Source organism: Pristis pectinata, chromosome 4, assembly GCF_009764475.1.
Source record: "Pristis pectinata isolate sPriPec2 chromosome 4, sPriPec2.1.pri, whole genome shotgun sequence".
In the NCBI taxonomy this organism is placed as follows: Eukaryota; Metazoa; Chordata; class Chondrichthyes; order Rhinopristiformes; family Pristidae; genus Pristis; species Pristis pectinata.
The window spans coordinates 43,180,831-43,198,690 of record NC_067408.1 but is presented as its reverse complement, the minus strand read 5'-3'; the positions used below and the strand labels follow the sequence as shown (position 1 = coordinate 43,198,690).

General features: G+C 37.8%; 2 protein-coding genes across 3 annotated transcripts in view; one reads left to right on the top strand and one right to left on the bottom strand.

The window, feature by feature from the left end:
• The window catches only part of ccnjl (cyclin J-like), a 441,915-nt gene that overhangs the window by 134,000 nt on the left and 290,055 nt on the right, over window positions 1-17,860 (bottom strand). The window lies entirely within an intron of this gene.
• Window positions 1-17,860, top strand: part of ttc1 (tetratricopeptide repeat domain 1) — a 40,124-nt gene that overhangs the window by 16,318 nt on the left and 5,946 nt on the right. For both annotated transcript variants that reach the window (XM_052013724.1, XM_052013725.1), the window contains exon 7: window positions 15,691-15,745. In XM_052013724.1, coding sequence (XP_051869684.1) covers window positions 15,691-15,745 — 55 coding nt within the window. The remainder of the gene's footprint in view (window positions 1-15,690; window positions 15,746-17,860) is intronic.

Sequence of the window (17,860 nt, the reverse complement as noted above, 5' to 3'; positions counted from 1 at the left end):
CGTCTCATCCAGAAGATGACACCCGAGTCCCTCCGTACACCCCTAAACTCTCAGTTCAAAGTTTTCTGATCAAGCATGGGACTTGAATCATGGGACTTTGAGACGAGAAATGAAACTAATTGAGCCACAGCTGACTGCTTCAGCTATCAACAGCTGTAGTTTGCAACTATTGATGGCTCCTTTGGTAAAGGAAAATGTGAAGACAGAAACAGAAAGGGAATTAGAAAGAGAAAAGCAAATGGCAGCAGCAATGGAGAAACACGAAATTAGAGAGAGACTTACTCCATGCTGAAGGAATTAGCTCTTATTAAATATGTCTCATTTCCTGCCCAGATTTTTCATGTCAATTTTAATCTTTTTATCCCATCTTTTCCCATTTAAAATTGTTATGGATTATGGAGTTGTAATATAACCCTGTTGCCACTGATGTCGCTGGAGCACCTGACTTGTGCCTCCCAGCTCCTGAAAGTGCACTGCAGACAAACTCCAGTGCTCCAACTACTTCCATCTATTTCTAAAATTGTTTTGTTATTTAGCCACAAGCAGTATCAAGATATTATAGGTATACTGTATGGCATACAGCATACTGTATGATTTTAAAATGGAAACTAAATCATCTTGAGGAAAGTGGATTAGAAAGAGGATAACAAGATGTGGGTAAAATGGTGTAGAGTGATGAGGGACCTCTGGCATCTTCCCATTTGCCCTGGGTGGGAACAGATGGGAATTACTTCAGCATATTCTGCTCCAATTATTCTTTGTTCTGTAACCTATTTCACAAAAAGACCTGACTGTACGTGTTCTTTGTTCTTTCTAGCAACGCCACAGGAGATCACCTTGTTTTAGATAAATGCTTCTGGGAGTTGTGGTGTGCAAATCATTGTATTTGATAAGCACTTGTAAATAATACGGGTTATGAAGCTTAACTGTTCTTTTAAACTTCTGTTCTCCAAAGCACCATTTATAAAAAGAAACAATATTGAGAAGTTTAAATTGGATAAAATTATAAAAGCCTTGACATTATGTGCAGCCAATTATAGCCCTTTTCTGTAAATTTCTTTTCAATTTACTGTCGAGTTGCTTTTTCCTTGCAACCACACCACCCCCCCCCCCCCCCCCCCCCCCCAACCTGTTAGCAAAGTATGAAAATGTATGTGCTGTCAAACAGTTCCAACAGTGGATAAGGTCCTTAACCATAGGAAACCACAGGTTTCTTCTACACCCCACCTGATCCCCTGGTTCCCCAAGCTTGCACTGTAGGGGTAACCAGTGACAATCTGGTAAATCACCTCATGGCCATTCTTGATGCAACAATGTGTGTTGACATGCTGCTTAATATGGAATAGGATAGAACCTCACAGCTGGCCCCAGTTGTATCCTCCATCAGCGTCCATAGCACTTGACAGTAATTAGGAGTGGAACCATCGGTGTTTTTTTTTTATGGAACCATTTCTAGCATTTGGCTCAGTATGGACCAGGAAATTTAATCTGGAACCTCTTGCTCCATGTTGCATACTACTTAAATTAACAGTCAAGGATGAGAATACTCATCCACCAAGGCTGGCCATTCTATCATGGGCTCAACTGTTAATCCATCAGATGTGATATCACTGAAATGAAACAAAAGATGACTTTGGGGAGTGAGGGGAGGAAAAGTCTTTTGTTTTGCTAGTATGATATCAATTGTAATTATCCCTTACAACATACTTAAATATTTTGCAGAAATTGTTGCATTTCGCTGAGCTAAATTTAGAATTAAATTTCACAAATGTAGCTTCAACCATGGCTGGTCATTTGGAGAATCTTTTATACCTCAGAATTTATTGTACTTCAGATAATTAAAATGGATAGGCTGTCAAAAAATTAATATTTGCATATTCTGTTTGTAACTTGGAATAAAAACAGAAAATGGATCTCTTAGCAAGAAAGGTAATATTTCAGATCAATAATCTTTCATCAGAACTAAGAAAAGTAGAAATAAATTTTAAGATGCAGAGCAAGTGTAGAGGGGAAGAGAGAACCAAAGTATATTTAATTGGGATAAACCAAATCCTTATTAGATTTACAGCATTTGCATAGTTTTCCTTTTGCTGTTTGCAATTTGATTGAACATGGCTGGTTGACCATTCCCACTTAATATTTATCAAATAGAACATGAAAATTAGGAGCAGGAGTAAGGCATTTGGCCTTTCAAGCCTGCTCTACCATTTATCAAGATCATGGCTCATATTCTACCTTCTGTATTATCCTGCTGAGCTATCCTTGATTCCCCTAATATCCAGAAATCCATTGTTTTAAGTGAACTTAATGACTGAATCTCCACAGCCCTCCAGGATTGAGAATTCCAAAGATTTACCACGTACTAAGTGAAGAAATTTTTCAGTCCCAGTGGCCCACCACTTACTCCAAGACTGTGACCTATTTTCTACACTCGTTACTCGGAAGAAATATCCTTCTTGCATCCATCCTGTTGAGCACTGTAAGAATTTTGTAAGTTTTAATTAGATCATTTTTGTAGGCTGGAGATTACAAAATAATTATTTTTCAGTTGAAAATGTACTTCTGAGAGTTTCACAAATCAAATTGTGTTCATGAGTGATATCTGATATATAACAAATTCTTGATCTATTTCTTTTGTGAATGTTTTTCTTATGCCTTTAGCATTGTGATGTTTTCATGTGGTGATTGAAGCATTCGTCATTGCTTTTAATGTCTGTCCATTTGCCAAAAAAAAGGTCAAATTTTGGAAACATTGTAGCACCAGGAATTAAATGCTGCACACGCATGTCTTATCCTTGTAAATCAAGATTTTCCCAAGCAAAGAAAACCTGTGATGCCTGTCAGTAAATTTAGTAGTATTTGAAGGTTTTTTAGCTGTCTTATGTTGTCTCTCTTGTGCTGATTTTGTGCATTGCCCCAAAGTTGTTGAGTTTCATTGTACAAATCATTTGAAATAAAATGAATTTCACTTAATTCCTTAACCAATCTCTTTACTGAAGTAGATAAACAATAATCAAAGAATCATCTTTCTAGTGATGTTTTTGACTAGTCAAGGTAGTAAAATTGTGAAGGGCACCACTTTTACAATGCAACTGACTTCCTTCCCTAAGACTACTAATTCAGAAAAATGTCTCAATGTTTTGCAAATAAGTAATAGGAAAATGGAGCCCAAGGAGGAAATGAGGACTAAACTGAAAGCTTGATATGAGATTGAGGTAACAAACTCAGATTTGGTGTCCCAAAAGTACAATTGAGACATGTGATGGCCTTGCTGACAATAATGTGACATATGAATGGCAAATACATTTTTTAAAAAAAAGAAATGAATGTAATACGAGGAACATTGTAGGGGAGGAGATATAGTGCAACATGGCTATGAGATGGCAAGAATTTTAAAACTGATGCCTTCAGCTTGAGAATGGATGCAATAGATGATTATGATATGCAGTAAAAGATATTGGTAGCATTTTGGGTGAAATGAAAATTATGGAGGTTGGAGGAAGGCCTTGGGGTGCTGGTATGATGAACTTGGAAGTCATTAAGTTTATGGATTTTCCAATTGTCAGGAATAAAACTAGACAGTGTTGTGAAGGTTACTGATATTCACAATAAGTAATATGAAGTACTAAAATGTCAGTATGTTGCCTTCCATGATTTCATTTATGTTGGTTGAGCCTGCACCTAGGAAAGAGGAAGAATCAATGGCAATGGTGTATGATTTACTGTTCATTATTGCATTTAAGCTATTTGTTCTTCAGTTTGAACTGAAAAATATTATGATTCAATCAAGCATTCAGCCAGGCAGCTTGACAGCACCAAGCTGGTCAAAGGACTGAAAGCAGTAATGGATATTATTAATTTATGTGAAAGTAAGATCGTATTTGCAAATGGTATCACCTAAGTAAGAAAGGTTAAGAGGCTAAGGAATGATGGTATTTGGGTTTGGGAACTGATGCTGGTTGGTGGGTGTGAAAATAGAGAAGTTGTTGTTGGAAATGTGCTAGCTGCATATTTGGGTAAATGTAAAAGGACCATGTAGGAGAAGGGTGGTGTGATCAACCAGAGGTTAAAGAGGAATAAATCACAAGTCGTGTAGGATACCATTCATGACTCATTGCCTCAATCTAATTTTAAGATTACCAATTTAGGTCAATAATTTTAAAAACTGACACTAAGTTGGAAGGCAATAGCATTATTGAGGACCATTAGTGAAGAAATCAATTTTAAAAGTGGGACTTTGTCAGAGAGAAGTATAGGTTAAAGGCGATTTTTATTTTTAGATGGTATAATGCTAGAGTTATTAAACGAGAAAGTGATGACTGATAAGGTATTGTGCAAATTTTATCATTGCTAGCAACTTCTGGAGGTAAATTTGTTCAATCATTAAGATATTGATTAAAATTGAGCAAAGAAAGCAGCTGAAGATTGGACAACATGTGAATCATGCTCTCAGTCTTGAATTGGTTATCAAGTATTCTTCCAAGAATGTATTTCCAAAATATTTTTATTTTCAGTCGCTGTTCAATATAAACCTGCGTATGGATTACCAGTCAGGGAAATGGACCCAGACAACTTGGTAATATGTTACTGATCCAGATTTGAGAATCTGAAAAAAGCTGTCAGTCAGTTATTTCAGAAAAGGTTGTGATGTTTGGATGTCTCCACTGAAATTGCAAAGGTTCTTCAGAATTGGCTAAGAATTGTCCAAAGAAAATATTGCTAACCAGTAATTCAAAATCTGGGCTCCCGTAGTCGTCTGTAGCTCTGTTTGAAACCAAAGCATTTGTAGGAAGTGTCAGCAAAGAAGGCCGCATGAGTTGCTCTTAGTTCCCCTTGAGAATTTATCATGATTTCCAACATTTTTTCATCCACATGCTGTCACTCAGCAAATCTTCCAAAAACTATGTGTGTTTCCCATTTACTCTGACAATATTCAGCTCCCACACTAACACTGCTTTCAGGCCCTCCGCTGTCTCTAAATTGTTGATGTTTTTTTTAATACCTGGTAATGCATGAGCAACAGTTTTCTCCAACTAAATGATTGGAAAATCAAAATCATTGTTTTTGGTCCTTGCCAGAACCTCCACTCTTCAACCTGGAAACCATCAGAGGCTGAGCCAAAGTGTTTGCAATATTGGTGTCATATTTGACCACAAGACAGGCATTGAAGTGTATAGCTGTGCAGTTACTAAGATTGCCTATTTCTGTCTGCATTGTACCTCTTGTTGAAGCCTGTTGTTACCTCAAAACTTAACTATTCTGATGTGTTCCTTTCTACAAATGCTTTATGAAAGCTAGAGGTCATCCAAGCTCCATTGCTGATGTCCTAAGGTACTTCAAGTCCTGTGTGCTAGTCACCAGCTCACTGATCTGTATTGATTCCTAAATAAGCAAAAGTTTGATTTTGAAATTCTCATCCATGTTTTCAGACCCTTCCAGGGTCTTTATTCTCCTTGCTTCTGTGATCTCTTTTGGCTTTATGACCCCTTGAGTAATCTCTGAACCTCCATTTCTAGCAAACTGATTATCCCTCAATATAATCGCTCCACCATTATTGCCCATGTTTTTTAACTGCTACGGACCTCTGCTTTGGAATCCCCTTACTGAACCTTTCCACCTGGTTGTTTAATAATTCTCCTGTGAAGCACCGTAGAGCAATTTGTTATTTATTTTGTTGTATAAATACAGGTTGTTTCAAATTGTGTGTTCATAAATCAAGCCACAGGAAAAAAAAGACCCTTGAAAGATTTAAAAAAAAAGGATTGCGGGTGTGTTTATCAGTTTTAAATACCAATGAGCATTTTTTTCTGTTAAAACATTCTGGGAATTGCCAGTGCTTCTTTATCTTGGAAGATGTTGGGACTGAGATCCATACAAAATGGAATTGGAAATATCATTTGTTTTCAGTCCCTGCAGAGAACATTTGACAAGAATGTAATTTCTGATTTGTTTTTTGGCTGGAATCAGTTCCGATTTTTTTTTAAGCTCATCATCACAGACAGGTACAATTGATTATTTATCTACTGTGCAAGTAATGTCAGTTCAGATGTATTGCTCCTAAGAAGCAGTTGGCGACAGCTTGCTGTTTAGGTGTTACTCTATTGGATTTGCTCAGTTGGATACTTTGGTTCCAGATATACAGGCTGAGAAAGTGTGCCATTCTTTACAGTTGTCACTTGCATTTGGCTGGGCAATCATTCCAAATAATTGATGAACTCTGTGTGACTGTTGTAACACTGATATGAAGAAGAGAGCCATTTGTTCTTCAGTACATTTTCCAGTGGATTTTGCTTGTTTACTCAGAGATTTTGTTTTGACTGTGCAAAATTATGCATAACATTTTTGCATTAAAGTATTGCTGTGTTGTTTTTGGTCTTCTATTTAAGAAAAAGTCTTCTGTCACTATTTATCAAATAAATTAGTGTATCTGTTTTAATTACCTTGAAGGCTAAAGAAGTCCATGGTTCACTTTCATGCAATCTACTGTTCATTTTTTTCAATAATTTAAAAAAAAGGTAATGGAAATGTAATACAGAAAAAGGCCATACTGTCCAATCAGACTAGGTTGACAGCCCTTTCATGGGAATAGTTCTAATGGCATTTACTCACTCTGAATATTTTTTCAAAAGTTTCAGTTCTGGGTCTCCATGGGTTCACCGTATTCATACAAACACTCTATACACTCTGTACAGCATGGAAACAGGCCCTTTGGCCCAACTCACCCATACCGACCGAGACGTCTATCTGAGCTAGTCCCATTTGCCTGCATTTGGCCCATACCCTTCTAAACCTTTTTCAATCCATGTACCTATCCAAATATCTTTTAAACATGGTAATTGTACCTGCCTCTACAGCTCCCTCTGGCAGCTTGTTCCATATATCCACCACCCCCTGTGGGTGAGGGGTGGAATGTTGCCCCTCAGGTCCCTTTTTAAATCTTAAACTCCTGCCTTAAATCTATATCCTCTAGTTTTAGACTCCCCCACCCTGGGGAAAAAGGGCTGTGACCATCCACCTTATCTATGCCCCTCATGATATTATATACCTCTATAAGGTCACCCCTTGGGGGGGGGGGGGGAAAGGAATGTCTCAGCTTGTCCAGTCTCTCCTTGTAACTTAAGCCCTTCAGTCCAGTAACATCCTTGTGAATCTTTCCTGCATCCTTTCCAGCTTAATGACATCCTTCCTATAGCTAGGTGACCAGAACTGAGCACCATACTCTAACTGTGCTTTCACCAATAACTTGTACGGTGTTCCAACTCCTGTACTTGATGCCCTGACCAATGAAGGCAAGTGTGCCAAATGCCACCTTCACCACCCTGTCTACCAGCATCGCCACTTCCAAAGGAGTGTACCCCTAGTTCTACAACACTCTTCAGGGTGCAACCATTTACTTTGCAAGTCTTGCCCTGGTTTCACTTGCCAAAATGTAACATCTTGCACTCGTCCAAGTTAAATTCCATCTGCCGTTCTTCGATCCACTTCTCCAATTCATCTAGATCCTGTTGTAATCTTAGTCAACCACCTTCACTGTCCACATGACCAATTTAGTGTCATCTTCAAACTTGCTAACCATGTTAACAACATTGTGATCCAACTTGTTAATATAGATGATGAACAACAATGGACCCAGTACAGATCCCTGTGGCACACAGCTGGTCACAGGCCTTCAATCTGAATAACAACCCTCCACTACCACCTTCTGACTCCTTACACCAAGCCAATTTTGTATCCAATTGGCAAGCTTACCCTGAATCCTATGTGATCTAACTATCCATACTAGCCTACTATGTGGGAGCTCGTCAAAGGCCTTTCTAAAGTTTATATAGACAACGTCTACTACCCTACCCTCGTCACTCTTCTTTGTAACATCTTCAAAAGAAACTCCATCAAATTTGTGAGAGACGATTTCCCACACACAAAGCCATGTCGACTATCCCTTTATCAGTCTTTGCCATTCCAAATGCTGGTGTATCCTGTCCCTCAGAATCCTCTCCAGCAACTTTCCCACCACTGATGTTAGGCTCACCAGGCTGTGGTTCCCTGGTTTGTCCTTACAAATAAAGGCACAACATTAGCCACCCTCCAGTCTTCCGGCAGCTCACAGGTTGCTAAAGATGATGCAAGTATTTCTGCTAGCGCGCCTGCGATTTCTTCCCTAGCTTCCCACAATATCCTAGATATTGATCAGGCCCCTGGAATTTATCCACCTAAATATACCTTAAGACTTCCAGCACCTCTGTTGTAATGTGATATGTTCCAATACATCATAATTCATTATCAATTTTGATGCAGGCCTTGAGAGAGTTGTATCAATATTTGTCAATCAAAGAGAACATAAAGAAGCTATATCAAGGCTTACTAAGATATTTACTTCCTTGGTTGTCATAGCTGACTTGCTTTTCTGCAATTTATACAATGGTTTTGTACACACATGGTAGTGTAGCAGTTAGCGTAATGCTATTGCAGTGCCAGTGACCCGGGTTCAATTCCGGCTGCTATCTGTAAGGAGTTTGTACGTTCTCCCCGTGTCTGCATGGGTTTCCTCCGGGTGCTCGGGTTTCCTCCGGGTGCTCAGGTTTCCTCCCACATTCCAAAAACGTACGGGTTAGGAAGTTGTGGGCATGCTATGTTGGCACTGGAAGTGTGGCGACACTTGCAGGCTGCCCCAGAACACTCTACGCAAAAGATGCATTTCACTGTTTCGATGTACTGTACATGTGACTAATAAAGATATCTTGTCTTACAAACCTACACTTCTATTAGCTTTTTACAGCTTTATCAACAAAACATGCTGTTTTGTTGTGCCGTGTGCATTTGTACTGTACCTCTAAATCCCTTGGCCCTTCCACAACATTCTGCCTGCTTCTATTCATGGATAAGTAATGCTGTTTGATCTAAAGTGCATCTTCTTGAACCTACTGCATTAGGGATTACCTACAACTTTTTAGATAACTTCCCTCATTTATTCAGCATATGGATTCCCCATATTTGATATCGGGATTAACTTGGTTCCATTTTTTGGTAATCATATACAGATTTCAACACAACTTATATGTGAATATGAGGGAAACTGTTTCAACTTGGAGCAGGTGGGTGTCTGGAACATCTTGCCTGGCAGGATGACAGAGGCAAAAACCCCTATGGCATTTAAAATGTACTTGAATGTGAACTTGAAGAGCCGTGAGCTGCAGGTTTACAGGCTGAGTGTCACAAGGTGAGACTGGACAGGGTAGCACTTTCTTTACTGGTTAAATGGCTTCCTTCCAGGTCATAAATTTTCAATGATTTCTCTGAAATCATTAATATATTCTGAAAAAATGTAAAGAAAATCAGAACCCAGTTCCAACCAATTTAAAAAAAATCTGTCCTTGACTCCTGTTTTCTTCCTTTCTTAAATCTAGTTTAAAATTTCACCCTGGATATAAACACAATTTTTAGTCTATCTTCTGTACTTACCTAACCATTAGTGATCCCACATGTACCAGAGACTTTTTTTGAAGTTCAAAGTAAGTAATGCAGGGTCAGCCAATGGGCAAAGATTGGTGAATTAATTTGGGAAAGTATTTGTATAAAATTTGAGTGACATTTTTTCGTTACTAATTTTGTTTAGAAAATGCAGCAAGAGCCATTATGTTTTATTATTACTTTGTAAGTATGGAAGAATAAACTTAAGGTGTTTTTTCTTGCCCAATCACTTGATGAGTACAACTTAGAATTACAAAAGAATTTTCATTTTCATTTGCTCTATAGCTTTTCCGGGAAAATGGGATTTCTTTAACATTCATGGCAAATGTCAGATTTGGGCACTAACCTATTTTTATACCATAGTTGGCTTCTGTCACGTTATCTATTTTCTCTCTGGATGAGAGGGAGAGTGCTTGAAGCAATGTTCATATACTGGTTGTTGATGAGAGGGGAATCTTGAATTAATGTTATGAGAGAAGTGTTTCAAACTGACTGCCCTCAGAGGAATGTATTGCATGTTTTATTAATGTTGATCAGAAAAGTTAGATTGTAGACTGTCCTGAGGAAATGTGCTGGTCATGTTGGTTATTTGCATATTTAACCTAATGAGTATAAATTTATAGATTCGGTACTGCAATGTTATGCATATGAGTTTCTTTCAAACTCCTCTTTCCAATCTTTACCTACCATTTTAAAAAAAACTTCTTTAAAAAAAAAACAAACCCTGATGTTTCCTCATCTTTGCTGTCTTATAAGATGCAGAAATTCAAGCCTATTTGGCCCAGGTCAACTCGTTCAGGGCGAGTATAGACAGTGGACTTGTGGGTGAACCTTGCAAATTTCAAGGGCCCAAATTGTCAGATTGAAAAGCCTGCACTTGCAGGCTTGAAAGTCTTCCTCAAGAGAGGCTCCACCCAATACTGTAAGAATTCAATAACTCGAGAGTACAATAATAATTCATTAACCACAATTGCAGGATGCATACCTTAACTAAAGAGTACAGTAATCCATTAACTATGGTTGGGGTACAGTAAGAGTACATCAAAAATACTTAAAGCTTTTAAGCTTAAAGTTATATTTTGACCAACTGAGTCTGCTCCAGCCATCAAACACTCACTTCCACCATTTCCATTTTATTCTCCCTACCTTCCCATCAACTCCAATTCTACCACTCACCTTCACGTGGCAATTTACATTGGCCAATTAACTTATTTAGACAGCAATATAGTAGCATAGCAACTTATGCTGTTCTGTAAATACATTTACAGACCCCCTATAAACAAACAGTAATTTTGACTATTGAAGAAAAACATGTGCTCGAAGCTGGAGAAAAATTCCACTGTAAAATGATCCTCAAGCATATAAATATGACCAATATTTTAATAAATAATGAACAAAGTAAACACTGTGCAATGTGTTTGATGCTTTATAATATGCTTTGATTTATTTGTGTTCTTGCTTTATTTCTGGAGATGTTGCCCTAGGAAATCAAGTCAACTGTGGGGGAGTGTGGTAGCTTTGTGGTTAAATCACTGGAATAGCAATCCTGAGGCCTCAGTTGTCTCCAGATCTCTCTGATGTCAAATTGTAAAAGGAGAGCTGGGCCACTTAGCTCATTAAATAAATTCTTAAAATTTTAAAGAAGCTGTCAGCAGTGTAACCACCAGATTATTGTAGAAGCCCAACTAGTTCACCAGTGTCTGTTATAGATGGAAATCTGCCATCAGATCCATACCAATGAGGTTAATGTTTAACTGCCCTTTGAAATGGCCTAGCAAGCCACCTCATTCAAGTGTCATTAGGGAAGGACATTAAATGTGAATCATGTTGGTATCATCCAAATTCTGTGCATAAATGAACAAATAAGGCATCCAAATCTTGTGCTTGCTAGTCTTGAGTGCTTTGCCCCCAACCAATTTGGAAATTGACCATATGAACATTTTTCACATGCATAATTTTTTGAAACTGACCATTTTAAAATTTTTTTTAGTCAAACTCTGACTTTCACTATAAACTTTACATAATGCTGTTATGAAGCATTCCTTTAAAAATCAGCAGGGTCATTTAGAACATAGAACATTACAGCAGAGTACAGGCCCTTCGGCCCACAATGTTGTGCCGACATTTACCCTACTCTAAGATCTATCTAACCCTTCCCTCTCACATAGCCCCCCATTTATCAGTAGCTTACCCTGTCTAATCTGATTTCGTTCTTTTAAAAAAAATCACTGCAGCTCTTGTGAAATAATTGAATCTGCATAAAATGTTAGTGTTTTATTCTGAGCAGATAAATATTCCTGGTTTGCAAATCAATTATTTTGCAACAAGTTGATCCTTTGAATAATTTATTAATACATATACAATTTTGTTAACATCTTTGTGCAAGCTAACTGGTATATTTCATTTTATACAACAAAAAAATTCAGTTATAATTTGATCAATCTGTAAGCTAACTAACCATTTAATAGTATTAGTGGAAGATATAGTTCTATTCAAATTTTAACTTGTATTTGCATGAATAGTGATGATTACACTTTAAAAATCATTGATTTTGCAGTGGACATTTAATGAACATGACATGTTCTGTTTAAATGTAAGTTAATTAAAAAGTCTCGTTCTGGGTCATTCCAGTGCTCAGTTATAGGAGAAAGAAAAGCCAGACTCTTGGCTGTTGAGACCTTCTTGGTCCAAGTTTTTAAACAGTTCTGAAACTCCACATTCCTGATTTCAGTGCCAAATCTTTGTTCCCTTAAATCCGATAGTGTCAATCTTGAATATACCTACCACACAACTAGCAAGACCATGTTGAGCTCTGTGCCTCACTTTTTTTTAGTCTAGTCCTCTTGAATTGTCCTGAAGGCAGAGCCAAGGAATTGTTTTTTTTTTGTTGCCATTTAAAAAAGGGCTTTTGAAACCTCAGCTCATCTGAAGCACCATACATAGTGCTGATGAGTAGTTTTTGTGATATCAACTATATTACATCTGACACTTTAACTTCTCTGTCATTATTAATTCCAATAAATGTCTTTTTACTCTAGCCCTGAAAATCTAATTTCTATTCCATCGTTTTGACCTTCGTGCAATAATCCTTTCACAAAACCCAACACGTGCTTCAAACTCCTCCACACCCAGATTCTGCCCATTCAGTTATCTCTTGGCCTAGATAACTTCTAATATAGTAACAATTTTTGCACAGGTACCATCCACTCCATTTCAAACTGCGTAGTCTCTTTCCCCTCCTCTACCTCCATATTTCCTCCCATTCTTGTTCTTTTTGCATTGATCTCTTAAAGTAATCCCATTTCTAATCCCCCTTTCCTCTTCTACCATCTTTCAAGTTGTTATGGTAACTTTGCATCTTACCTGGAGTAAGTGTGGCTATCTAGCACTGGAGGAGCTGGCATGGTGTGTTGGATCCAGAGCCTCTGCCTTCTCTTAGAGTAGCTATTATAATGGGATTAAAGCCTAGCACTCCTAATGAAGTTCTTGCGGTACAAGGAATCCAGAATTTGTTCAGGTTGTCAGGATGGTTAAGTAGTCTGCATATCAACCTAGGTATAGGTGCCCAAAATGTAAACATTGGGGTAGATCATACATCTTAACAACAGTGTTAATGCCAGGACTTGCGTGTGCATCCCTGTGAAAGGCCCAGTTTCCAGCACTGGTAACAGTCTAAATTGGTGGCAGAATCTCCTGCCCTAGCATCACAGCTGGCGGCTCCCCCATGTTGCTCTAGTGGATTCTTCTGAAGTCCAGCAGGGCAGTACGGCCTCCCTCAGGTCTCCCAGCTCCTGGGTTGGGAAGTCTGCCCCTGAGCCTGTGCCAGGTAAAACCTGATGAAGTATGACAGCCCTGTTCCAGTGAATGGGAAACATTGGCCCCTGCGAGAATGCCCAGCAGTTGGGTTTCTATTGTTTGTTAGCTTTCATGATTTTAATAGATTTTTGGTGTTTAGGTATACTATTAAGCTTTTTAAGTGTAGAGGACATTTAAAAACAGTATATATTTTTGGAGATTCTGTGAATACAGCTGGCCAACTGTGCTGATGAGGGCTCTAAGTTGAAGATCATACTAGAATAAATGGCATGTACAGGGCTAGGTGGCCAGCTATTTGGTGGGGCAAGACGAGATCTGCCTCAAGAATAATTTTGTTGATTGGCACTTTTACAATCAGAGGGATAGTTAGGACCTCAAAGTGCTCTGCAGTCTTTTCCTTTCTCTATCCTGCATTTTTCGTGGATTCATCGGCCATACTGTCAGACCCAATATCTGCCTGCCACCCGCCTCGTAGTTATGGTTGCGGCATGCATTGCTTAGGAAACATTAGCTACCCTGCTGATTTCCTGACTGAGTTCAACAGACTGACCCTGTGGCATACTGCGTGCCACTTACCCTCATGTGACTAGCCCTCCTACTTGCTGAAGATGTTACTTTCTCAGATTCACAGATGATTAGCAAGGAAATCCTTTGTTTCTCAGCTGTATTTTGGAGGTTGGAAGTGAACTCACCCTAAAAACAAGTCACACTGAGCAATACTGCCAAGGTTTCCATATCAGTCATCCGAGAGGAAGTGGAAATAAAAAAAATTTTTCACAACCTGTCAGAGCCAACTTTTGTCTTGATTTAGTTGTTTGCCCAAAATAACTCTACCAATTTATATGGGTACACTGTACTTGCGGGGGAAAAAAAATGCCGCCGCCACTTCCCCAGCTGAAGTCCCAAACTGAGTCAAAAACTCTGGGAGTGGGCTGGATCCTGTTTAGCTACAGATCTGCCATGACTTGGCTCTGCTTTTGTGTGTGTGTGTATATATACATATATGTGTATATGTGTGTGTGTGTATTATATATATATGTATGTATATATATATAAATAAAAATCTCTGGACTGACATCAGAGATTTGCCTGTTAACCTGGCAAAATATTGTTCTGTTGCAACACAAAGCAGTTTCTGGGATTCAAACCCAGATTTCTACAATTGAAAGATAATATGCGGGTTTGGAAATTGGGTAATGTTAGTTGGTATTACTTTTCTGGATAAAATAGTTTGCTATTACAATGATGGCATGAGTCTTGCTGTGCAAACAAATTTATTGGGGAGATAGGGAGAAGTTTGGTGGATGGCTTTGAGGTAGCTTTGCTGTTGTAGTTATGTCATTGTTCCATATTCAATAATGTCAGAAGAAGGAAATTCAGTTGAAGTAAAATAGCAATGTAGTCAGAACTAGAATGAAGAACCAGTAAGAAGGATTTTATTAAAAGTTTTACAGTTTTTAAGTAATTGAAAGAATTTTAGTATAAGATCTAACCTTCCAACAGACTGGTCTCATTTAGAACAGATGCATAAAAACTAAATTTGAAGGAACCAAATCTTATCTATACGTTGGCTGCATGAAAACAAACCAATCACAATTGGAGGAATAATAAGAGGTCTAGATTTGCTATACACTTTTTTTTATGTGACTTCAATCAAATGCCAGATCTTAATTTAAACAACTTGTAAGAGTTTAAGAGCAGAACAAATCCAATTCGACTGATTAACAACCAGTTAGCAAAGTGATGGAAGGTGTCATCAACTGTGCTCCCAAGTGGCAAATACCAATAATTGCTCAGCGATGCTCATTTTCATCAGGTCCACTTGGCTCCAGTTCATATCATTTGCCTGAGCATAGACTAAGAGCTGAATTCCAAACATGAGGTGAGAATGACTGCTGTTGGCACCATCCAGGACAAAACAGCCTGCTGGTTTGATACCCCTTATCACTCTTGAACTCTTAAACATTCATTCCCTCTGCCACTGATGCATATACAAAGTGCATTGAGTTACTTGCCCAGGCTAGTTACTCAGCACCTATCAAACCTGTGACACCGTGTGCCCCCCCCCCCCCAAAAAAAAAATACCCTACTTGCAGGTTGCACTTGAAGTCACATCATCACTATTCCCTCGTTGCCAAAATCTTGGGTACCCTAACTGTATACCACTATGGAGCACCAGGACTATTGCATTCCAAAATGTGGCTCACCACTACCAGTTTCTCAAGGTTAATCGGTGATAACTGGTGAATAAAAAAAAGTCTATTATTTCCAGAATCTGATAAATTAAGGTATGTTTGCTCATAGTACATACCTCATTATTATTGTGGAAAATATTGCTCATATTTGAATGATTGTCAGGAGCTCATGTTATTTGCTCACTCTAGTTCTTGTCCATTTTCTCCACAGCGGTTACCACAACAAATTGAAGAAAGAAATGAGAAGATGAAAGAAGAGATGCTAGGTATGTATTTTTACCATGTTCCAATACTTACATGAACATTTTTAGTTAAAACTAATGTTGTGCAAAAATATTTTACACATGTTTTTTCAAGTCAATGGATGATTGTGGAGAAATGGAAACACATTCCATTTTAAATTAATTGACATTGTAGCCCATATACAAATTGTGTGTTGTAAATCTTCCATATAATACTTCTACATATTTCTAAAAATGGATGCTCACTCAAAATTAAATTCTGATTTTATCTTTGTAAAATAACTTGTCAAGTTTGAGGTTTGAAATTGACTGCATGGCGTAGCTCTTAGTATCCTTGCTCCACTGATCCATGTGCTCACCCGAATAAACATTAATTTTTTACCTGTCAGGCTTTCTCTAATGGTTCAGAACAGTCGTCTAGCTGAAAACTTTCCTAGTTTTGCTCTTACCTGGTCATAGAGCACTTCCTTCATCATTTCTGTCCTCACCTCCCACTGTTGCTTTCAAAGTTATCTGAGAATCTGTGTTTGGTTTTGTTCACCATCTCCTTCTCTTCTATGTTCCTGCCTGTCAAGATTATTATATAAACAGCACCAGCTTCCAGATGAAATGCCAACAACATCCAACTATATATCACAGCTTCAGATTCTATGATGCCATTCTAGTTCCTTAATAACCCCCAACCCACCCCCCAGAATGAACTCTAGTATCTTCCTTTTAACCATCGGGAAAACAAAGACATTGCTTTCTCATCACAAACTCTATTTGCTCATCATCATCTATGTCCCGTGGCCACTCTCAGCAAACTCTCATCCTATTTAAACTGAGTTTCCAATCCCACATTTAACATTGTAAGAGTTTCTTGCTTCTTAATCCGGATATAACCTGACCAAGCCTGTCTACACCTGAAATACTCATCTATGTTTTTATTACCAAGATGCTTCTGTGTTTCACCGTCTATCCTCTTTTTGATACAAAAGTGTATATTTTCTGTAATGCAACCTGCATTTATTGTTCTGTCTTGTGAGGCTATTATTAATAAGGTCCTGCATTAAATGCATTGATTATGGTGATAGGTGTATTTCAAGGGAAGATCCTGGATTTGATCCATGATATCAGATGAGTTAGCAGATCACAGCTGAGGTAGTGTTTGTGAAACAACATTTGACTTCAGTGTCTTAAGGTAAAGAAATAAAAAATAATAAATCACAAGGGTTCCTAGTTCTAATCATCACTCCAAAACACTGTGGATAATACTAGTAATAGAAAATGTCATAAATATGCAGCAGCCTAAGCTGCATCTATAGAGAAAAATAATTAGGAAATATATTTTGGAGGTTGATATTCACCTGCTACTTTATGAAATTAGATAGAAGTCACAGCTCTGTCAACATTTAGTTCACTATCTCAGCAGAGATGTCAGTAAAGCCCAGCTTTCCTAGCTGAAGTTATTCAGAAAATGATCAATCTGATTTAGTTGTAATTTCCTAGCAGCCATTCAGCAGTGGTGTTGCTGGAAGATTTGAAGCTTTGAGTCATCTAATATAACAATGATGGAGGGAGGGAAGAAATTACTTTGCAATTTGCTACAAAAATTTATGGGGAATTCAATGTCTTATTTTATTTAATACCTAACCAGCAGTTGCATTTATCTCAAAAATGTACTTAGAATAAATTATTTTGTCATTGGCTCCACCCATTAAATAAATCAATCCATTGGTTTCAGAAAAATGGGTAAAAAATTTAGTTCACTGTATAGTTTAGCCTTTGTGGCTAAATGGCAACTTTATTTTCAGTATATGCCATGTTTTGGTGTTCCCAAAACATGTTTTCTTTTCAAGGATATAATTAGGTTTTTTTAAAGTTTACATTAATTCTGTTAAATACCCAGAGCACATTAAGATCCTGTATATGATCATGTTGTGATGTTATGGAAGATGTAATCTCTTAGTGCAGAAAAAAAGTAGGTTGTGGTTGTCATGTATGTGCATACAAGAATGCCATAACTATGTATGCTATGTAATGGTTTTAATTGCTTTATATTACTAGGGGAATGCCTGAGATTTTGTTTCATTGGATAAAAACAATTCAGTTTTTGTGTAGCAATTTTGTTTTAATAATGAAAGGGAGAAGAATATT